This window comes from Pseudorasbora parva, chromosome 19, assembly GCF_024679245.1.
Source record: "Pseudorasbora parva isolate DD20220531a chromosome 19, ASM2467924v1, whole genome shotgun sequence".
Lineage (NCBI taxonomy): Eukaryota > Metazoa > Chordata > Actinopteri > Cypriniformes > Gobionidae > Pseudorasbora > Pseudorasbora parva.
The window spans coordinates 25164004-25188223 of NC_090190.1; the positions used below are offsets into that span (position 1 = coordinate 25164004).

Sequence of the window (24220 nt, forward strand, 5' to 3'; positions counted from 1 at the left end):
TCTTCCCTGATGACCTCTGGCCTACTTTCTGTAAGATCTGAATTTCTGCGATCTGAATTTTAGAACATTGAATTTGATGATCTGAATTTTAGAATATTGAATTTGATGATCTGAATTTTAGAATATTGAATTTGATGATCTGAATTTTAGAATATTGAATTTGATGATCTGTATTTTAGAATATTGAATTTGATGATCTGTATTTTAGAATATTGAATTTGATGATCTGAATTTCTTCTTCATCTGAAATCTTGAATCTGTATTTTCAAAAACTGAATATTTCCAGTTGATTAATTCAGAACAAAATATCTGCTGTTTGAAAATACATGTCTAAACAATTTCGACATAAAAACATTTCAGATGTGTTCAATTTCAAAGGTTCTATATTCAACATTTTAAAAAATTCAAATTCAGAACTATGTAAAATGCAACATAATATTCAGTTTTGTTAGATTACACTTGTCAATAATTCAGATTTATACAATTCAAATTCAGATCATTTTGTCATATTTCAAGCTCCATACAAACAACAATGGATAATATGTTGTTTGTATGCATAAAATAAAATGTTGACTTCTGTCGTTATTAGCCTATATAATTTAAATAAATTAATATTCTTGCATATAGGGATTCAAAAGAGAATACATTTTCCTTCACTGAGTTACATTTTTGACAGAACTGTTGCAATTATTTATTTTGACAACTAATATAGAACAGTAAAAAAAAAAATGTCTTTACTTTTTTGGTTGCACGGTTTACAAATAGGCTAGTCCTTACAGACTAACTCTGTTGAGTTAATTGATTATATAAAATTCAATGAAGATTGAATAATTTTTTTAATTTTATTTTTTTATTAACTTTAAAATAGCATACAACAACTCGTAGAGGTAACAGCATAGTATATACTCAAAAACAATAAAAGACAGGGGAGCCACAATAAAATATAAATAAAGAAAAAATTAATAAATAAAATATAAAATAAATAAATAATTTAAAGCACAAATGTTAACTAAAGGACATGTCCAAAGATATTTTCAGAGCAGGACAGTTCTTCAGTAATTTCAGTGAGGAGTAAAATAGCCTAATATTATAATAAAATAATTCATTCATAAAATGTTCAAAGCATGGGTGACAATTTCACCACTTACAACAATGAATATGGTATTTAGCAAGTAGGAAAACAATATTCACAGTGTTTGACTGGCTTAAGGTTAGCCAGTCTCTGACATCAGAACCGGCTTGAAATGGAACAGGTAAAAAATAAATGTTCTAGAGAGTCATCAGAAAAATCACAAAAAGCACAACCCGCCTTGTCAAATTTGAATCGCTTATGAAGAAAATTGGAAACTGGATAAATCTTGTGACAAATTTTAAAATGTGTTTCTATGACCTTAGGTGTGGAATTGGCTATTTAACATACTTAGAAAATGCTTTTCCCAACAGTTCAGAGAGGTCTATAGACACTGCTTTAATTATAATCATGAAACAATTTGGATTTAAAAGCATCCACAGCAGCCTTATTATTAAAAATTGTATCCAGTAGTTTATAACGTCCAATTGATAAATTCAGCAACACAGGAGAGACATTTGAGTAAGTCACGGTATTTTGAATTAAATGAATCAAGGCAAAAGGAATAGCTTTACAAATTCTTTGATACTCTCTATGAGTACAGCTTATATTAAATTGTTCCACAACACTGTTATGAGTCAGACAAACCCCCTTACAATCCATCAAATCTGTCACAAAGACAATTCCTTTGTCAAACCAATCAATTTTGAATATTGACTTTCTGTTTACAAGTATTGCTCTATTATTCCATAGAACCAAACTGTGTGGAGTAAAGTTGTGTGAATATCATTTTTCAAAACAATAGTATTTGACTATGAAATTTAGACAATGCTAGTGGAATCTTATTAATATCAAAATCACATCTTAATAAAAAATGTAAAACACCAAGCTTTCCAAAAATAGCTCTAGGTATGTGAATCCACAGAGTTGGAGGAAGCAAAAATAGTTCTTAGCCAGTTAATTCTGAATGATCATATCAAGGCTTCAAAATCCAAGGCTTTTAAACCGCCATTTTTATAATCTTTAACTAGCTGGGCTCTTTTTAAAAAGTGTGCATTTTCTTTCTCCATAAAAAATTATATAAGACTGAGTTTGCCTTCCTAATATTACAATTTGAAATAAACAATGAGTGACATGGATAAATTAACTTTGCCACAACTTCAGCTTTAGATATACTGTGAGATATCTGATCAGCCAGTGACTTAGCAATTTTTTCATGTCAGCGACACGTTTTTCAAAGTTGACCTCCTCAATTTTACGAACATCCTTACAGTTAAACCCAAATATTTGACCTCAGTCTGAACATTTATTGGGGCAACAGAGTTTTCAAGACAAGAGTGAATAGGTAGCAGAACATTTTTTTTTTAATATTGAGAGACAAACCAGAGGCCTCAGAAAAGGTTTTAATTAATTTTAGGGCAATATCAACCATACCTTTATCTTTTAAAATTATTGCAGTATCGGCTGCAAATTGGCTAATCTTAAATTCATCTCCAAAGACATTAATGCCTTGCAAATTAAATAGATTGACAATAGCCAAAGTGAGCATCTGAATAGTTAGAATAAATAATTTTGGAGAGATGGGACATCCTTGACGAATTCCTCTTGACATTTTTAAAGCTAGGAGTAATTTCAGAACCCAAAACACCAATCTAGATATGTCTGAATATAACATTTAGATTATATTGCAACATTTCTCACCAAATCCCAAACTTTTAATTGTATCAATAATAAAACTATATGCTCCAACGAGTCGAAAGTCTTATAAAAATCAAGGAATAATATTAAACTCTCATTTTCTATTACATGACTGTAGTCCAACATATCAAGATCAGTCTTGTATGAAAATGTGTATTCCTTTTATAAAAGCAGATTGACATTCACAAATCATCAAGGCGATTGGCATAAACAGGAGCTAGTAATTTGTAATCTTTACCTAAAAGGGTTATCAGTCTCCAATTATTGATAGAAAGTGGATCTTTGTCTGTCTTTGGGATCATTGTAATGAGACAACATTTCATAGTGGGAGAGAGATTTTGATTTAAAATATATTCACTAAGGGCTTCAAATAAAAGCTGACGAATATCCTTCCAGGAAAAAAAAAAAAAAAAACATAAAAATCAACTGTTAGGCCATCTAAGCCCGGTGATTTGCCCTTGGCCATTTGATTGATAGCTTTATCTAACTCCTCAATTATTAAATCATCCTCCATAGTATTCTTAAAATCATCCTTAATTGTATCAATCCAACCTTGAATTGCTTGAAAAAAGGATTTGCAGCTTAGCTCAGAGTATTTGGAACAATATAAGTTATTATTAGTCTCTAATTTCCTTTTTAATCACACTTAAATCTTCCGTAACCATACCATTGATGCTTAATTTAGTAATTTTCTTTTTTGTTTGTCTTTGTTTCTCAAGATTAAAAAAGTAGGACGAATTTTGTTCACCCTCTTCTATCCATCGATGATCGAATAAAAGTACCGCAAACTTTATCTAGGAATAAAGTATCTAACTGAAGTTTTAAATTTTATAATTTCTCCACCCTAGACAACATGGCTTTAGAGGATAGCCTATTAATATTAGTAACAATTTAATTTTGTTTGACCCGCTTTTAAAGAGAAGAGAGTTTCCCCCTTTTAACTGTTACTTCATTCACTTTAAATTTAAACCACTCCCATTTATTCAATGGAGAAGAATCTAAAGATAACTCTTCATCATGAGATTTAACGTCATCACAGAACTCTTTACTAACTAAAAGATTACTATTAAATTTCCAAACTGTGTTTGAGGTTGTTTGTTTTTAATTATGGCAAGGATTAAAGTCACTGAGCAATGATCAGTCTGGGGAGCTGACGAGATTTCACATTTAGAGATATTATCAATCCAGTTAAATGGAATAAGCCAGTAGTCCAGCCTGGTGCACTGCCCATTATTAGATGCGTTGAACCATGCATATTTTCTATCTCCAGGATTCTTACATCTCCAACAATCAATCAAATTTATATTTGAAACCAAAGGTGTGATGGAGCCCTCTGGAGGAAAGACGGTCAACTGCGTTATCAGGGACCAAATTAGAATCACTCCTGAAAATAACTTTATCTGTTAAACATGTCAGCTTGCATTGGTTAATCTTCACACATAGCATAAAATAATTTGTTAAGGGCTTTACAATTATAACCATACACACAGATTAAAATGAATTTAACCCCATCAATCTCCAGTCACCATTAACCAATGACCATTCGTGTCACTCTTATGGTTGATAATTAAGCCTTGGAACCTAAAAAACAAAATCATAACACCCCTGAATGAGATGAACCATGACTGGAAAAGGCAGAGTCCCCCCACTGAAGTTTCCAAAAACGTGTGTCCTCAGGTTCAGAATGAGTTTCTTGCACACAAAAAAAAAAAACAATTCACCTTCTGCTACTTACAATAAAGAAAAATTGATTTATGTTTGACATTATTTTTCAATCCCCTTACATTTAACGATAACAAGAATAACATTAAAAAAGAGTCTAGCTATATATGCACCAATAGATAGAAAATTAACAAGAAGTATGTGCAGGAATGAGAAATCTTACTAGCCACACCCGCACACAAAAAAGAACCATGGTAATTGGTAATAGCCCTATAACAGGAAAAACAATGGTACACAGGTACCATTAATGCCGAAAAACAAAAACAAAAACAAAAAAACAGTCAGTCTGGGCCCACCCTCTTGTTATCAATCAGAGCATAGCCTTCCTTCATGTAAGCATGTTTCCCCCTCCGGCGGGCCTCCTGGACCAAGGGCCACAGATTAGAATGGGCTAGTCTGTTCTCCTTGGAGAAGTCTTCCTTAAGGCTGATGTGATGCTCTTTACAGACTCTGGCATCCTTAGATTTTCTCCAAACTTCCTCCCGCAACGTGCACATTCCAAATTGAATGATGACAACTCTGGAGATGTTGTTTGAAGTGGCTAATCTTTTCACTCTCTCTCTTGCCAAGCCTGCACACGGTATCCACGGTGTCAAGCAGCCTCTCTCCACCGATATAGGGACAATTCGGGTCAAATTCCCGATGACTGTCTCCCGAACATTCGCATCATCTTTTTCAGGCAAGCCAATCAGCCATAAATTCCATTTTCTCTTATAATGAGAATGTTCTTCACAGGTGGTCTTCAGAATTGCATTATCTTTTTTCAGATGCACTACTTTGGACTGAAGGTCTGAAATGCTCTAAAACAGTCCAGTATGTAATAGTCAAACAAATTTTTATGTTAAAATAACAAAGATTTCTGTGCCACCCCAGAATGGTTGCTGGCCCCTGCCCAGCCACCCATAGAAAAAATCCTGACTCCCCCACTGGATAGGAGGGCATTGTCTTGCATAAAAATTGCGGACTGATTGGGAGATACTCGCAGTAAAGGAACCACATGTTGCCGAAGGAGGTTAGGATAAACAGGTTCTGAGGTCCTGCCATGTAGCTGTATAATAGGCCCACCTCCTGCTGCAGAAACATCCCCCAAACCATGCTACTTCCTCCTCCACCTTTCTGTTCTTAATTTTCACTGACTTTTTTGGGCACTTTGGGCGTCAGTGAAAATTGGAAAGTTCAATTAAATAGGGTTTGCCAGATTATTACAGAAATTAGCACCAAGTGCCAGCAGTGACCTTGTGTGTGTGTGTGCATATATATATACTCACCTAAAGAATTATTAGGAACACCTGTTCAATTTCTCATTAATGCAATTATCTAATCAACCAATCACATGGCAGTTGCTTCAATGCATTTAGGGGTGTGATCCTGATCAAGACAATCTCCTGAACTCCAAACTGAATGTCAGAATGGCAAAGAAAGGTGATTTTAACAATTTTGAGCGTTGCATGGTTGTTGGTGCCAGACGGGCTGGTCTGAGTATTTTACAATCTGCTCAGTTCCTAGGATTTTCACGCACAACCATTTCTAGGGTTTACAAAGAATGGTGTGAAAAGGGAAAAAGATCCAGTATGCGGCAGTCCTGTGGGCGAAAATGCCTCGTTAATGTCAGAGGAGAATGGGCCGACTGATTCAAGCTGATAGAAGAGCAACTTCTATCACTTGTTACAACCGAGGTATGCAAGCAAAGCATTTAAGAAGCCACAACATGCACTACCTTGAGGCAGATGGGCTACAACAACAGAAGACCCCACCGGGTACCACTTATCTCCAATAAAAATAGGAAAAGAGGCTACAATTTGCACAACCTCACCAAAATTGGACAGTTGAAGACCAGATTTTTTTTTTGCCTGGTCTAATGAGTCTCAATTTCTGTTGAGACATTCAGATAGAGTATAGAGAATTTGGCGTAAACAGAATGAGAACATGGATCGATCATGCCTTGTTACCACTGTGCAGGCTTGTGGTGGTGGTGTAATGGTGTGGGGGATGTTTTCTTGGCACACTTTAGGCCCCTTTGTGCCAGTTGGGCATCGTTTAAATGCCACAGCCTACCTGAGCATTGTTTCTGACCATGTCCATCCCTTTATGACCACCATGTACCCATCCTCTAATGGCTACTTCCAGCAGGATAATGCACCATGTCACAAAGCACGAATAATTTCAAATATGTTTCTTGAACATGACAATGAGTTCACTGTACTAAAATGGCCCCCACAGTCACCAGATCTCAACCCAATAGACGATCTTTGGGATGTGGTGGAACGGGAGCTTCGTGCCCTGAATGTGCATCCCACAAATCTCCATCAACTACAAGATGCTATCCTATCAATATGGGCCAACATTTCTAAAAAATCCTTTCAGCACCTTGTTGAATCAATGCCACATAGAATTAAGGCAGCTCTTAAGGTGAAAGGGGCTCAAACACAGTATTAGTAGGGTGTTCCTAATATTCCTTTCAGTGAGTTCTTTGCGAAATTATTTGGCCCCCTTGAACTTTGCAAACTTTTGCCACATTTCAGGCTTCAAACATAATGATATGAAACAATTTTTTTGTGAAGAATCAACAACAAGTGGGACACAATCATGAAGTGGAACGAAATTTAATGGATATTTCAAACTTTTTTAACAAATCAAAAACGGAAAAATTGGGCGTGCAAAATGATTCGGCCCCCTTAAGTTAATACTTTGTAGCGCCATCTTTTGCTGCGATTACAGCTGTAAGTCGCTTGGGGTATGTCTCTATCAGTTTTGCAATCGAGAGAACAGCTCGAGCTCAGTGAGGTTGGATGGAGAGCGTTTGTGAACAGCAGTTTTCAGTTCTTTCCACATATTTTCGATTGGATTCAGGTCTGAACTTTGACTTGGCCATTCTAACACCTGGATATGTTTATTTTTGAACCATTCCATTGTAGATTTTGCTTTATGTTTTGGATCATTGTCTTGTTGGAAGACAAATCTCCGTCCCAGTCTTAGGTCTTTTGCAGACTCCATCAGGTTTTCTTCCAGAATGGTCCTGCATATGGCTCCATCCATCTTCCCATCAATTTTAACCATCTATCCTGTCCCTGCTGAAGAAAAGCAGGCCCAAGTTCAAGGTGATGAGCTGTGTTGCTTTTACGCCAAACATAACGTTTTGCATTTGTAGGAATATGTATATTCCGGCAGTGAGTCGACACAACGAAGCATTCCAGAGACCCCCTCTCCGAAACCTGAACCGATCGTAAAACTAATCAAGGATGCCCCAACTGGCCCAGAAACAATAGCTCTCCCCCTTTACCTGTGCTATCTCAAAACCAGCACAAGGACAAGATGAGTCACATGACGTTTCCTCTTTGTTCTACAAGCATAACAGCGGGTAGAACCTCAGGAAGAAGGAACTCATTTATTACCGACAGGCATAAATTCAAAACGTTAACGGGACACAGAGTCGCTAAGAGCTTTTTTTCTCGACCCGCGCATTCCAAAGGCTCTTTGAACATTATACAAAGACCTCACACCATTGCAGACATAAGGAGTAAACTTAAACCATAGGTTCAATAACATGAATTAATCCACCCAACGACGACTTAAACATATACCAAGGTATTATGTAAATATTCAACTTGTAAAGTTTCTCTGTACACGAGACGTGTTACATATGAATCTTTATTATCTTCTACTCCCATCATGGGAAAAGTAAACTGTTTGATGTCTATGTGATGGATAAATGATTCTCATCATTTTGATGCAAGGTAAATTTGTGTAAAATGTACTGTGATCACAATAGGAAAGTTGGGTCCTTAAAAGTGTTTAATCAGACATTACACTAATGATATGCATGAACAGGAGAAATGGGCAGGACACCCACCCACAACAATATCTCATTGGCTGGAGACGCCCCCAAGGAGGGACCTTGGGGTCCGTTTAAAACTCCCGGGCAACAAGATATCTTTGCTTTTTGTTTTGCTTCGTGCTTTACTGACTGCCATGGTTTTCGCGGTGACTTCTGCTTTGATCGTGCAGGCCTTTCCTGCCTGCACGCAGTGTCCTCTGAGCTACCCAGAGCTCTTCATCATCACCACACTCAAAAACTCTGTTTAAACTTGCCGTAGAAAACTTCTTGGAGTCTGCGCAGTGGCGCCACAGAGATGCCCGTCGCGTAGCAACCAGCTAACACCATCCAGGACCCGGCTTTTCACCCCGCAAAACCAACTATATGTCCCTCTGACCACAACAACTGACCACCAGCCGAGCAACGCCGTGTTTAGAGGAACCCATGCTCGTAGGAGCATTCAAACGCAAGTACATGACTCTTCATTCTGGCTAAACTGGTAAAAATCATATCTAAGCGAACAAACTAAGGTTGACCTGCTAATATATTGATTCTCAGGTTGTGGCTAAGAAATCATTGGGACTTCACTCCTTTCCATTAACATTCCCTTTCCCAGTAACTGTATGAATGTGTTTTTTGTTAATTTGTGTGTGTTTAGAATAGTTCAAAAAACTTTTGTTTACCTTTTTCATTTGTACAAGTGTCTTTGGCTATGTGTTTATAAGTTACTGCCTCAAACTGATCGATTGTGTTACCTAAGCTCACAAACAGTGAACATAAAATTTATATTATTGCCGTTGTAACGGGTAATATCCCGATTTAAGATTGATAGTGTACTCTAATTTCAACGTATTGCTGGACGAATAGTTGATAAAGTGTTAAATATTAGTTTTGAATCATTTATGTATTACGGTTCCTTTCACTGTAATTCAATACCTCTTTGAGTTATTTGATCCGAATCAATCCCTTACACATTGTTGCCAAAAAGTTCAATTTTGGTTGCATCTGACCAGAGCACCTTCTTCCACACGTTTGGTGTGTCTCCCAGGTGGCTTGTGGCAAACTTTAAGTTACACTTTTTATGGATATCTTTAAGAAATGGCTTTCATCTTGCCACTCTTCCATAAAGGCCAGATTTCTGCAGTATACGACTGATTGCTGTCCTATGGACAGAGTCTCCCACCTCAGCTGTAGATCTCTGCAGTTCATCCAGAGTGATCATAGGCCTCTTGGCTGCATCTCTGATCAGTCTTCTCCTTGTATGAGATTAAAGTTTAGAGGGACGGGTATGGAGCCAGAATGGTGACTTTAAAATTTGGCATCACAAATAAAAATTGTCATTGAAAACAAAAGCAGAACTGAAAAAGGAAACATTGGCATTGAAACAAGTATTGGCAATGAAAAAATAAAATAATTAAAATCTTACAATCTTATTATTTTATTGTATTGGGATTTATTTGTATTTTTCAATGACAATCTTCAGAATTTTTCTTCATGTCACTCTTTTTCAGTGATAGATTTTTTTTACAATGTCAGTTTTTTTTTCAATGTCACTGATTTTCAGTTTCAACTTTCTGTCACTGTTTTGGCGTGGAGAGGGGCGGGGTCTGAGGGGAGGGGTAAGTAGAGCGTAGTTTGCATATCATTTGCATATGTATACTGAAGCAGTAGGCCGAGCGTCACTTTACTGGAACTCGTCGTCAGCTCTGAAGCCTCTGGCATGACAAATGTCCAGTTTACCGGGAACTTCCAAGCCGCAAGTAAGTCTGTTTTTTGTTTTTTTTATCTGCCATTTACATGTTTATTCACGTGCAACCTGGCCGGTTTGCTTAACTTTTAACGGCCGTTATGCTGTTTTTTTTCTCCCGACGTCGACTGGAACATGTAAATTACTAATATTAGCCGTGTTGGCTAACTTAACTGTGGTTAATGCAGGGTCAAATATTAACACTGGTCACCATGCATATGCACCGAATAAGGCTAAAAGTCCGGTTTGGCAAAAAATGAATTAACGTTAGGTGTCTGTCGGTAGGCTATATACTTGTTGCTGTAGTATGAGTAGCCTACATCACAACAGTGGCTAAACAGTAACATAGCCTGTGACATTAACACATACATGATTATCAGCAGGGTGTCGGCTGTGTAAGTTACACTACTGACATCCCCAACCACAAACACACACACACACACACACACACACACACACACACACACACACACACACACACACACACAGACATCCCCAACCAACCACACACACACACACACACACACACACACACACACACACACACACACACACACACACACACACACACACACACACTGACATCCCCAACCACACACATACACAGGAGAGCCGCTAGTTCGGCTTAAACGCAGCGTTACACAGTAACTCCTAGGGCCGCGAATGTGCTTCTATCTGTATTTAATGGTGCTCATGTGACGGCACTAGATTCTGCTGTGCTGGTGTGATAACAGTTACTGCTGAACGTTTTGCGTTAGCACGTTTATGAGGTCTTGTGCAGCAGCAATAAGACTGGCCTCTAACTCCTAAAGAAAAATGAAAGGAGACATCACAGGGCTGGAGACTTAACGCTAACTACCATTAAATACAGATAAAAGCACATTCGCGGCCCTAGGTGGGGATGTCAGTAGTGTAACTTAGGCTACACAGCCGACGCCCTGCTGTTAATCATGTCAGTGTTAATGTCACAGGCTATGTTACTGTTAGCCACTGTTGTGATGTACTCATATGGCAGCAAATATAGCCTACCGACATACACCTAACGTTAATTAATGTATTTGCCAAACCGGACTTTTAGCCTTATTCGGTGCATATCCATGGTGACCAGTGTTTATATTTGACCCTGCATTAACCACAGTTAAGTTAGCCAACACGGCTAATATTAGTAATTTACATGTTCCAGTCGACGTCGGGAGAGAAAAAAACAGCATAACGGCCGTTAAAAGTTAAGCAAACCGGCCAGGTTGCACGTGAATAAACATGTAAATGGCAGATAAAAAAACAAAAAACAGACTTACTTGCGGCTTGGAAGTTCCCGGTAAACTGGACATTTGTCATGCCAGAGGCTTCGCTGACGACGGGTTCCAGTAAAGTGACGCTCGGCCTACTGCTTCAGTATACCTATATGCAAATGATATGCAAACGACGCTCTACTTACCCCTCCCCTCAGACCCCGCCCCTCTCCACGCCAAAACAGTGACAGAAAGTTGAAACTGAAAATCAGTGACATTGAAAAAAAACTGACATTGTAAAAAAAATCTGTCACTGAAAAAGAGTGACATGAAGAAAAATTCTGAAGATTGTCATTGAAAAATACAAATAAATCCCAATACAATTAAAGAATAAGATTGTAAGATTTTAATTATTTTATTTTTTCATTGCCAATACTTGTTTCAATGCCAATACAACTGTTTTAAATGCAAATGTTTCAATGCCAATGTTTCCTTTTTCAGTTCTGCTTTTGTTTTCAATGACAATTTTTATTTGTGATGCCAAATTTTAAAGTCACCATTCTGGCTCCATAGACGGCCAGGTCTTCAGGTGGTCTGATACTCCTTCCATTTCAATATTATCGCTTGCACAGTGCTCCTTGGGATGTTTAAAGCTTGGGAAATCTTTTTGTATCCAAATCCGACTTTAAACTTCTCCACAACAGCATCTCGGACCTGCCTGGTGTGTTCCTTGTTCTTCATGATGCTCTCTGCGCTTTAAAACGGACCTCTGAGACCATCACAGTGGAGGTGCATTTATACAGAGACTTGATCCACAGGTGGATTCTATTTATCATCATTAGTCATTTAGGTCAACATTGGTTCATTCAGAGAACCTCACTGAACTTCTGGAGAGAGTTTGCTGCACTGAAACTAAAGGGGGCGAATAATTTTGCACGCCCAATTTTTCAGTTTTTGATTTGTTAAAAAAAGTTTGAACTATCGAATAAATTTCATTCCACTTCCTGATTGTGTCCCACTCGTTGTTGATTCTTCACAAAAAAATACAGTTTTATATCTTTATGTTTGAAGCCTGAAATGTGGCAAAAGGTCAGAAAGTTCAAGGGGGCCGAATACTTTTTTTTTTTACAAGCACGACAGGCTCCACCCAGACACACCGCTCACAGTCACCAGAGTACTGATCACACGCACCTGCACATCATCAGCACTCCAATCACCATCTGCACTTAAAGGCGGGCGTACACGGTGCGATTTTTGTTGTCGTACAAACTCGCAGACGATTTTTTTTTCTCGGGAGAAATCGCGTGGACATCATGGATGCTCGTTTGGTCGCGGCTCGCACCGTGTGAGAGGAAATACGAGACGAGCCGAGCACGTTAAGAGCACCTCCCGACCTTACGATAATTTTTAAACATGTTTAAAAAGTTCGGGGAGTCTGCCCGATTTTTACCAGCTGTCCCCTATTGCCAAATCATGCACAAGCACGTCACATACGCTCAATCTATATGACTAGCTCAGTGGCTGCCACATACTGCGTTCACACACACACACACACACACACACACACTTTCTCTCTCTCACGTGCACTCTTCTCTCTCCCTCTGGTTGTTTCGGTTAAAAGGAATGGCTGTTCTCTGCTTTTCAACAAATCATTTTCACACCTTTTTTCTTTATTTTTTGTATCTAAAGCCATAGCAGCAACATTGAAAGCTCCGGTGTCTATGTTACATGAAAACTCGTGTGATCGCGGCCGGCTCGCGGTGCAAACAGTCGTGCCGTGTACCAGCTGATTTGATGCGATGATCAAATTAAATGACTCGTAGCGTCTGCAATATCTCACGACCTTCCGCCTTAAGCCCCGTTCACACATTCAGTCAAGGTCCGGCTCGTTTGCACATGCTTCAGCTAATACTCACTACAGCAGAGTCACCTGTATACTTACCTGTGTCTCCTTGTCTCCCGAGTGTTTCCACGTCTTGTCTCCTGGCTCCTCGTCTCCATTGCTCCAGTGTCTCTGTCTGCCATTGTAACGCTTTGACCCAGATAACTCGTTGAATCATGAAAAATAAAGTGTGAATGCGAAAAAGAGTCTATTTCACACGTTTATTGGCAGGTACAGACACGCGCCGCCTCATACATGAGGTACTCGCTCTTGTATAGCGTCACAAATAAAAGTCAACAAATCAAACATTACAAGACTTCAGAGCAAGATGTAACATCTACCGTGGCTCTTGTCACTCTGAAGATACCGCTCTTCTACGTCACCAGCGTTCAAGTGATCAGTCTCCTAAAGGGGCCACTGCACAATAATGTGATTCATGCAAAAACATAGGTTTTGGTCGTTACAGATTCCCCACCGGAAAGAAAAAGGACAACATTTGAATCTAGTCCCATACATGGAAACTCAAAAAGTCATTGACCTATATAATGTTTCACATACACAAGGCCATAACTGCATACATGTCAGTACAAGCTATACATTACACAGTAGACCTCAAAGACACATCACATAGAAAATAAATGCTTGTGTAACCAACCATACGTGCAACATTTTCCTCTTTTTTTTTCAACATAATTATGAAAACACAGGAACCAAAAACACACTTTCAAGGTTCCCATTCTTATGCAAGAAAAGAACAGTTTTAACGCATAAGAAATTCAAAAACATTAAACACCTTTTACTTTAGGTCCAATCTGTCAGTATGATATTCGTTTGTCCATTTCTTGTCTGACCACCCTGAGGTGATTCTAGGGGCCAATCTAGGTCTGAGATTGTAGTGATTACCCTGTAGGTCAGTGTCAAAGTCAGGAAGTTGTGTATGTGTAGTTTCGTTAGCGTCAAAGTCAGTGAGGTGAGTGGAAGAACTTGTGTCACCCCTAGTCTTGTCATGATTATTATCAGAGAGATTGTCCCATGAAACAGCAGCCTCATTAGGGGGAGAACAGCATGGGTCTCGAAGTTGATCCCCACTCATCGGTTGCCCCAACTGACTGTACTCCAAAGCTTCATGGGGTGTTTCAGTCCCTTTCTCAAGCACATTTTCCATATGGCCGCCGCACGAGTTCCAAGTGTCGAAAGGCTGCATATTCACCACATGAAAGACTCCAGCATCCTCTCCCGTGTCCAGCTTCACAAGTCCATAGTTAACATCAGACAAAACTCGAGCGACACGGTATGGGCCAGAGTACAGGGGTGCTAGTTTAGCAGTAAAATTGGCCAGAGCATCTGATTTTGGGTGGGATTTCACCCTCACAAGGTCACCAATAGCATAAGAAACAGAGCGCCGTTTCTTGTCATAATGCAGCTTCCGTCTGTCATGACTAGTTTCCAGGGCTGTTCTTGCGTGATCATGTGCTCCTTGCACTGACTGTCTTAAGCGCTCAGAGTAGGGAACTTCCAGTTCCTCCATTCCATCCCAGACAGGCTGAGTGATCAGGTCCAAAGGAGTGTCTAACTCCCTACCATACAACATCATGGACGGAGTTTGGCCCGTGCTCTCATGTGGTGCTGTTCTCAGTGCAAAGCAGATTTGTGGGATATATCGGTCCCAGGTGCTGTGTTTACTATTCACGTATGCCCTAATTGCTGTCTTCAGAGTCCGGTTCACCCTCTCTGTGGCATTCGTCTGCGGGTGATATGCAGTTGTGAGCCGATGTTCTGTTCCCAGGGCAACAAGAACCTGTTTGAAGAGGTCACTCACAAAAGGGGAACCCCTGTCTGAAATGAGGTAAGTGGGGGCCCCGTGACGTGAAAACACTTCACTCAGTAGTTTGTTTGCTGCCACTTGAGCTGTAGCTTCTCTCACTACCATGATCTCAACCCACTTTGAAAAATAATCGACAAATACCAAGATGTAGACATTATCACAGGCAGTACGTGGCAAAGGGCCAACAAAATCAACACCCACATACTCCCAAGGTTTCTGGGGCCGAATTGGGATCATTAGACCAGCAGGTTTCCTCTGACTTGGTTTGGTCATTTGGCAAACAGTGCAAGAGGGTACATACTTCTTCACCTCAGATGACATTTTAGGCCAGAAAAACCTATTTTTCAGACGGGCTAATGTCTTAGTTATCCCCAGGTGACCCGCATTTGGGTGATCGTGGTAATAACTCAGCAAGGCGCCTCTGAGGGACGTAGGAGCATACAGCTTTAAACATTTCAAGGGATGGATGCCGCAGGCAGATTTGGGATCACTGAAGTACAAGAGGCCATCTTGGATGGAATATTGAGAGTAATCATCAATGCCACTGTCCTGTTGGAGCACATCCTCCATTTCCCGAAGGAGTTCACCTGTGACTGGATCATCAAGCTGTAATTGTCTTACATTAGCTCGATCTGTAAGAGTCACGGAAGATAGTGTACGGAGGTCAAGACCACAGATCACTGCATAGTCAGGAAGGAGGTCCATTGGAGGCTTGTCATCTGGCAGGGGATTTCGTGATAGTGCATCAGGCACTTTATTTCGAGACCCAGGCTTGTGGACAATGTCAAAATCGAAGTCCTGAAGGCGAAGGGACCACCGAGCAAGTCCGCCAGTGGGATTGGGACGTGACATTAACCACTTAAGCCCACTGTGGTCAGTGAAGACTGTGACATGTAGACCTTCGACATAAGGCCTATAATGCTCAAGGGCCCAGATGACGGCCAGACACTCTTTCTCGGGTGTGGAATAGGGCTTTTCCGATTTATGCAGGGTCCGACTAGCATACGCCACAGCTACATCTCTGCCATGCTGATCTCTCTGCATCAGTGCAGCTCAAGCCCCAAGTCACAGGCATCAGCATGAATAAAGAAGAGGAGAGTAAAGTCAGGGAAATTTAGCACAGCTCCTCCAGCTCCTTTTCCACACCTGCTCTCACTCAAGCAGTGATCAGTGTGTATTTAATAAGCGTGTCAGCGCTGTCGCGGTAGCGTCAGCGGGAGCGTTCAGCCCTCGTGTTCAGCCGCCTCGTGTGAAGACCGACAAGTGTAAAGACATCCTTTTCGACTCGACCTACGATCGACTCCACCGTAGAACGAACACCGAAAACGCACTTAAGTATTTATTTATTTCTCTATCCTCTTTCTCCTTCTCTCTTTTCTCACAATGTGCTTTCAATACATACCCACTATTTCTACCCCTCGCTCCACTATCAGACGCAGACGGCAGCGCAACACTGCTAATCTGCGTCCTATTCCTTCCTCTACTAATATCCCTCCCTCCTTTTCTCTGGGTCTATGGAATTGTCAGTCAGCTGTAAACAAAGCTGACTTCATTCCAGCCTTCGCCACTCATTCCAATCTGAATATCTTGGCCTTGACTGAGACCTGGATCCGTCCAGAAGACTCAGCAACTCCTGCTGCTCTCTCTAACAATTTCTCCTTCTCACACACCCCTCGCCACACTGGCAGAGGTGGAGGCACAGGTTTCCTTATCACAAACAATTGGAAATACTCAACCCACATCTCTCTCTGTAATAACTCATTTGAATACCATGCTATTACAGTTACAGCTCCTGCTAAAATCCATCTTGTAGTCATTTACCGCCCTCCAGGTCAATTGGGCACCTTTGTTGAGGAACTAGATGTGCTGCTATCCTCATTCCCTGAGGATGGCAGCCCACTTGTAATCCTTGGTGATTTCAACATCCACCTGGACAAACCGTATGCTACAGATTTTCACTCCCTCCTATCCTCATTCGATCTCAAACCTCTTACTACCTCACACACACACAAATCTGGCAACCAACTTGACCTCATCTACATACGCAACTGCACTACAGAAAACACTTTGGTCAAACCCTTACACTTCTCTGATCATTACTTCATCACATTTAATCTACATCTCACTACTCATATGCTTCCACCTCCTCTACCAGTTAGTTTCAGACGAAACCTGTGTTCTCTTTCTCCCTCTCACCTCTCCTCCGTTGTGTCATCCTCTCTTCCGTCACCCACACAATTCTCCTCTATGGATGTCAACACTGCAACAGACACTTTATGTTCCACTTTAACCGCTTGTCTAGATACTATCTACCCTCTGTCTTCTAGGCCTGCTTGCGCTACTCCCTCTAACCCTTTGTTATCTGATGTTCTTCGTGAACACTGGACCAAACTTAGGGCAGCAGAGAGAAAATGGCGCAAATCAAATGAAACATCTGACCTGAGTAAGTACCAATCTCTGCTCATTTCCTACTCACAGGACGTCCATACAGCTAAATCCTCATATTTTCACAACAAAATCAACAGCACCTCAGACTCACGCACACTTTTCAGAACTTTCACCTCTCTCCTCTGTCCCCCTCCACCACCTCCCACTACCTCTCTTTCTGCAAATGATCTTGCCAATTTTTTCACAAACAAAACACACTCATCAGCAGTCAGTTCACACCTCCACACACACACACACTTTTGAATCAGCCACATCCACAGCCAAACATCATCTCTCCTCCTTCTCTACACTCACTGAGGACGAAGTATCTAAGCTTCTCCTCTCCAGCCATCCCACTACCTGCCCTCTAGATCCCATCCCCTCACATCTCCTACAAGCCATCTCCCCTACACTCTTACCAGCACTCACACACATCATCAACACATCTATCTCCACCGGCATCTTCCCCACCACATTCAAGCAGGCTCGGGTAACCCCACGGCTTAAAAAACCCACATTAGACACATCACTTGTAGAGAACTACAGACCTGTTTCTCTCCTACCATTCATTGCGAAAACACTTGAAAGAGTTGTTTTCAACCAGGTCTCATCTTTCCTCTCACAGACTAATCAACTGGACGTAAACCAGTCAGGCTTCAAAAAGGGCCACTCAACTGAGACGGCATTATTGTCAGTTACTGAAGCCCTGCGGCTTGCTAAAGCTGCATCCAAATCATCAGTCCTCATCCTCCTTGATCTGTCTGCTGCCTTTGACACTGTGAATCATCAGATTCTTCTGTCTACCCTCTCATCATTGGGCATCACAGGGACTCCACTCCACTGGTTTGAGTCCTATCTCACAGGTAGGTCTTTTAAAGTTGCCTGGAGAGGAGAGGTATCCAAAACACATCAACTGACCACGGGGGTTCATCAGGGCTCAGTGCTTGGACCTCTCCTCTTCTCCATTTACACTGCATCATTGGGAGCCATCATTCAGGCACATGGTCTCTCATATCATTGCTATGCTGATGACACACAGCTCTACCTCTCATTTCAACCAGATGATCCCACAGTAGCTGCACGAATCTCAAGCTGTCTGGCGGACATCTCGGCATGGATGAAAAAACATCACCTGCAGCTCAATCTAGCAAAGACTGAGCTGCTTGTTTTCCCTGCTAACCCCACCATACAACATGATTTTACCATCCAGCTAGGTTCATCTTTGATTACTCCTTCAGGGTCGGTCAGAAATCTTGGAGTAATCTTTGATGACCAGCTGTCCTTCAAAGACCACATCTCGAAGACGGCTCGGTCATGCAGATTTGCATTGCACAACATCAGGAAAATCAGACCGTTCCTTACGGAGCATGCAACACAGCTTCTTGTCCAAGCCCTGGTCATTTCTAGACTTGACTATTGCAATGCGCTTCTGGCTGGACTTCCATCTTGTGCAATCAAACCGCTGCAAATGATCCAGAACGCTGCAGCACTTCTTGTATTCAATGAGCCCAAAAGGGCTCATGTCACACCTCTATTCATCTCTCTGCATTGGCTACCACTCGCTGCCCGAATCAAATTCAAAGCCCTGACTCTTGCTTATGGATCTTCCACAAGCGCAGCACCCGCATACTTTGACTCACTCCTACGAGTCTACACACCCACCAGAAGCCTTCGCTCAGCTAATGAGCGAAGGCTTGTGGTACCATCACAGAGAGGCATGAGATCCCTCTCTAGAACTTTTTCTTTCATTGTTCCTGGTTGGTGGAACGATCTTCCGTCCTCCATACGCACAACAGAATCACTCGCTTCATTCAAAAGACAGGTAAAAACTCATCTCTTCCATGAGCACTTAATCTTACATAAAAAAATAAAAAAAAACTCTTTCCCCCTCTATTTCTCCTTTCTTCTTTCCTTTTCTGGTCTTTGCTACTCTGAGTAGTGTACAAATCTTGGTATTTAGAGACAGGTCTAACTGCAGAACCGCAGAACCCATATACGTCACTCACAACAGTCTGAGGGCGACAACAGCGCCACGCCACAGTCTCATGCCGGAAGTGGGCGGAGCTGATTTATCTTCGCAAACATTGCTCTAATTTGGAGCGTTTCAAGCCCAAAGTTTAAACGATGTTAATAATGTCAAGTATTTAATTAATAAGTTCTAATTGAAGATAGATAGAGAGATGATAGATAGGCTAGATAGATATACTCACTCATAGTTAAATCATATAAATATGTTTTAAAATAAACAATACTGGATATTAATACAAAATAAAATAATTTACGTTAAATAATGTATTTATAAAAAAAACATTGTAACGTTTTTAAAGTAAAAAGTTGCTATTTTTTTATTTATTTATATTATGTCTTAAATATTATATTAGATAAACTGAACATAAATCTTAACACACAAAAAATGAAAACAAAGATTGAGCATTTGAACATTTATTTTTATGACACAATATATTTGTTTTTTACTCAAGCATCTCAGAATAAACCTTTTATTCATAGTAGATAATATATATTACACAATTCTACACTGTTATGCATGATTCAGATTAATCAAACCCCAAAACACACAGAAATTGTTTAATTTTATAAAATGTTCTTTAAAAATCCCCTTAAGTAGCAAAGGCATCATATACTAGCTTGGGTTTGCTTTAAAAAAAATACACAATCAGACCAAGGGGAATAAATTGAACTTGAATTGAAGTTGAAAGTTATTGCACAGCAGGTACATGACAAATTAAATCTAAAATAAATGTAACCTCTATAAACATTGACAACTGTCTCTTTGGCCAGTCGTCGGTCAACCATTCAGCCTGTGAAAGTTGAAGGGCTTTTTCCTAGTCTTCCACTTTCACATTTCAGAAATCAGGGCTCTTCCACTAAACTGTTGAAAACTTTTGGTTGTTCCACAGTCTTTACACTGCAGTGCAGATGTCTTCTGTGATCCGTGGCTCCTTCATGAGACAAGGGTACAAAAAAATAGGATGAAATGTTGGAAGTGTTTTAACAATATCGTGTGTTGAAGTCAGGATGTAGCATGTATAATAAAGTTGTGAAATTCAGTTTCTCATGTCTAAATTTCTGACATAAATGATACCCTGTCACAATCAAATTAATTAACCATTTTCAGTTCAAAGTGTATACAGAAATTAAAGGCAAGCACTTCATTTTCACACTGAGCCTATCGTTATTCTAAACACACTTTTAACCTCGGGTAAAGTAACATTTCACACTTTTATATTTACGTGCTTTGGACAGTCACTGAAACACTGTGCACTCTATATAAATAATAAAGTCAGCATTGAAGAGGAAAAACATCAAATGCAAACAGAAAACGCAATTGCAGCGAAGAAGAGACCATTTAAATGATTGTATAGTCTGAAATGTCCATTCAGGAAAAACTTGTAATACAAGGACATGCAAAGCTTGAGCATTTATGAAAACATATTGTGTGCAGTGCAGTGTCTGTCAGTGACCCTGATAGTGCACATATGTTATCCCATGGTTTATTAAAGTACAGTGTGGAACGGCAGTGTATGAATACCCAGGATTAATTGTTCATCTCAGGTAAATGATGATCAGTGTGAAACATGAAGCAAGATAACCCAAGATTCTGTATACCCGGAGTTTACTATTTCAAGTGTGAAAAGCCCTCATGTTTTTTATCCTAATGAAGGGAAGCTTGTATTTAAAAAGAAAAAAAACCTTTTCCTTCTTTTTCTTACCATTAACATGAAGATCCTACTGTCAATAGAGCCATCCAACTGTTGTGGAACAGTCTAAAACAATTGAACATTATAGAATAGAAGAACATTCCTGGAAAATGTGACATATAACAACACACTATCTGTATAAGTAGTTTATGTCTTTATTAGAGCCTTTAAAACTAACCTTGTTTTTGATCAGCTTCCATTATCCTGGGTGACATTCTGATTGTCAATTTACTGCAACAAAATCAAACAGATATATATAATGCTTGGTTGTGTACTTAATTTAATTTTAATGGGACACATTCAAACACATGAAATAGTGTTTGCATTTTGTTAGCTTAAGCACTATATATATATATATATATATATATATATATATATATATATATATATATATATATATATATACACTTTAAACTTTATAACCAACTAATTCAAAAGGGACAACAAATAAATACTATTTCTTGCTACTGTGTATAAACAAATAACTCAAAACCTTCATACCTCCATGGACAGCTGCTTTTTGAAGTGAATTTGAAGGTGTACTGTGCCATCTGGTCAGTTTAAAACACTGGGCAGTAGAAACTGTTGCAGAATGTCTTGCATTGATGTACATGAAGTAAAGCTGATCCTCTCCAAATCATAATGCCTCAATAAATGAGTGGGGAAAAAATAAATAAAACGCTGGTCAGTATCAGATAAAAGCAAATAAAAAATACGGCGCCAACAACAAAATAAAATCACAAACAATTATGTTACTTAAACCAAGACCATATCAACAGACGCGATAGACATCGTAAAGCAGAGCACATCAGAAAAAAATAGAGCCACGTTCTGTATAAAGTGTTAATACAACAACGATGGATCAAATACACAACACAAATAAACTTAATAGATTAAAACCACAACACAAAACAGCTGTTTACCGTGTTCTCTTCTTCCGCCGTGCCGATTGTTTAGTTTTCGTGAACTCCGCCCACTTCCGGCATGAGACTGTGGCATGGCGCTGTTGTCCTCAGAGCGTTGTGAGTGACGTATATCGGTTCTGCGGTTCTGCAGTTGGTTATTATTGGGTATTTAGGGCACTTTTTGTGTTTCGTTGCCTCTTCTTGATGGATCGCTTCCTGTTCTCCCGAGTTGTAAGTCGCTTTGGATAAAAGCGTCTGCTAAATGCATAAATGTAAATGTAAATGTAGCACAGGCACTGAAGTTAGTTTTTCTTTTAGAAGGTCCATGGCCTCCTGGCAGGCACTGTCCCAGACAAAAGGAACATCATTTTTGGTGAGCACAAAGAGTGGTTCGGCATGGCGGGCATAGTCCTGTATAAATCGGCGGTAGTAGCCTGTTAGGCCCAGAAACTGCCTCACTTGCTTCACATTGGCAGGGGTTTTAAAGTCCGTAACAGCCTTCAGTTTGTCTTGTTCCGGTAGGATGCCACTTGGACAGACACGGTACCCCAAAAAGGTAAGCTCCCTGCGACAAAACTGGCATTTGGCCAACTTAATAGTCAACCCAGCGGACTTAAGCCTTAAAAGGACTTCCTTAAGGTCTTCGAGATGTTGCTTGAAAGTGGGCTAAGCCACAACAATATCGTCCAGGTAGACCGCACAGGACCTATAGATCAGACCAGCCAAGACACTGTTCATAAGTCTTTGAAAGGTCGCTGGGGCATTGCACAGGCCAAATAGAAGTACATGGAACTGAAACAGCCCACAATGCGAAACAAAAGCAGTTTTCAGTCTAGAGTCCTCTGCCATAGAGACTTGCCAATATCCCCGAGCAAGGTCGATTGTAGTCAAGAATTTTCCCCGGGAAAGGAAGTCAAGGGACTCATCGACTCTCGGTAATGGATAAGAGTCCTTTACAGTGAGTTGGTTTAGCCCACGATAGTCCACACAAAATCGTGGTTCACCACAGGGTTTCTGAACAATCATGACAGGGGCAGCCCAGGGACCAGTAGCAGGTTCAATGATACCTTCATTTAACATTTTTCCTATTTGGTCTTCAATCAATTGCTTTTTAGCTGGGGAGGTTCGGTAAGGGGGAAGGTGGACTGGTTTGGCATTCCCTGTTTCAATGGAGTGCTCCGCCAGAGTAGTATGGCCCAGGTGCCCGTCAAAAAGGTCAGGAAAGCTTTCAAGTAACTCTGTTAACTTCTCCTTCTCATCATTACTCAGACATGCTTCCTCGACTTTCCCTCGAAGTGCTGCTGATGGAACTTCCATGAACAACAAACTGTCTTCTGACTCTTGCACTTCAGTGCCCTCCATCTCCTCCATTAACAAAGGATTGTCACCTATGACAACGGTTCTGGATGGTATGTGGATGGTAATGAAAGCGCGCAACATGAAGTCCATCCCCAAGACCAAGGTTGAAGGTAGGCGTGGGACAATGGCAAAACGGTGATAGAAACGCTGTCCCATAAAGCCAAAAGCCAACCATGTGAGCCCTACGGGTTGGCATGCCCCGCCATCCGTTAGTTGAATAGGGGGAGCAGTCCATGGTTTAACGTTAGCCTTCAACTTGGCTTGATTTTGAACAACGTCTGCTTGCACTGCAGAAAGTGATGTGCCCGTGTCAAGTGTAGCATCCAACACCTGGCCATGAAGGTTAATCTTGACTCTAAATGGTGTGTTCCAGAACGAGGGTGATGTGGGGTCTTCCACATGACAAAGTACAGGTTGTTCTGGAACAGCTGCATTAGTCAGTTGAGGCAAATTCATCGTCTGGAGGGAGGATTGCCTCTGTGAATCATCCTCCCTCCCTTGAAGTTTCCCTTCTGCCTGGCAAATGGACTTCCTTCCCCTGCATTACTGCTTTCTTGTACATTTGTACCTTTTGCTTCAAGTGGAGGAGTTAAATGTGTCACAAGGGACTCACTTTGTTGTTAGCTTATTCTAGAAAGTGAGTTGCAATCTGGACATGTACGAGAAGTGAAACCAGGCCGCGTGCATTTGTAACAGTAGGTCTCTTTGACAAGTTTGGCTTTACTCTGAACTGAGGGTGGGAAACAGTTATCTGGCCCCAGAACCACATGGAGCTCATGAGCTCTTAGAAGAAGGTCCATGACTGAGCAAACAGAGGTTCC

General features: G+C 40.4%; 1 protein-coding gene and 1 long non-coding RNA gene across 2 annotated transcripts; one reads left to right on the plus strand and one right to left on the minus strand.

Moving 5' to 3' along the window:
- The first annotated feature begins 16068 nt into the window (after positions 1-16068).
- Positions 16069-19432, plus strand: LOC137047384 (uncharacterized). The gene is made up of 5 exons (XM_067425018.1): positions 16069-16087; positions 16198-16296; positions 18157-18300; positions 18496-19263; positions 19377-19432. Exons 1-5 carry the CDS (start codon positions 16069-16071, stop codon positions 19430-19432), a joined length of 1086 nt encoding a protein of 361 aa, XP_067281119.1.
- Positions 19433-20157: 725 nt separating this feature from the next.
- LOC137047995 (uncharacterized) lies at positions 20158-22105 on the minus strand. Its single transcript, XR_010899302.1, has 5 exons — positions 22059-22105; positions 21637-21781; positions 21314-21366; positions 21148-21201; positions 20158-20376 (listed from the first exon to the last, which is right to left on the minus strand). It is a non-coding gene; the product is annotated as an uncharacterized lncRNA (long non-coding RNA).
- Positions 22106-24220: the final 2115 nt, after the last annotated feature.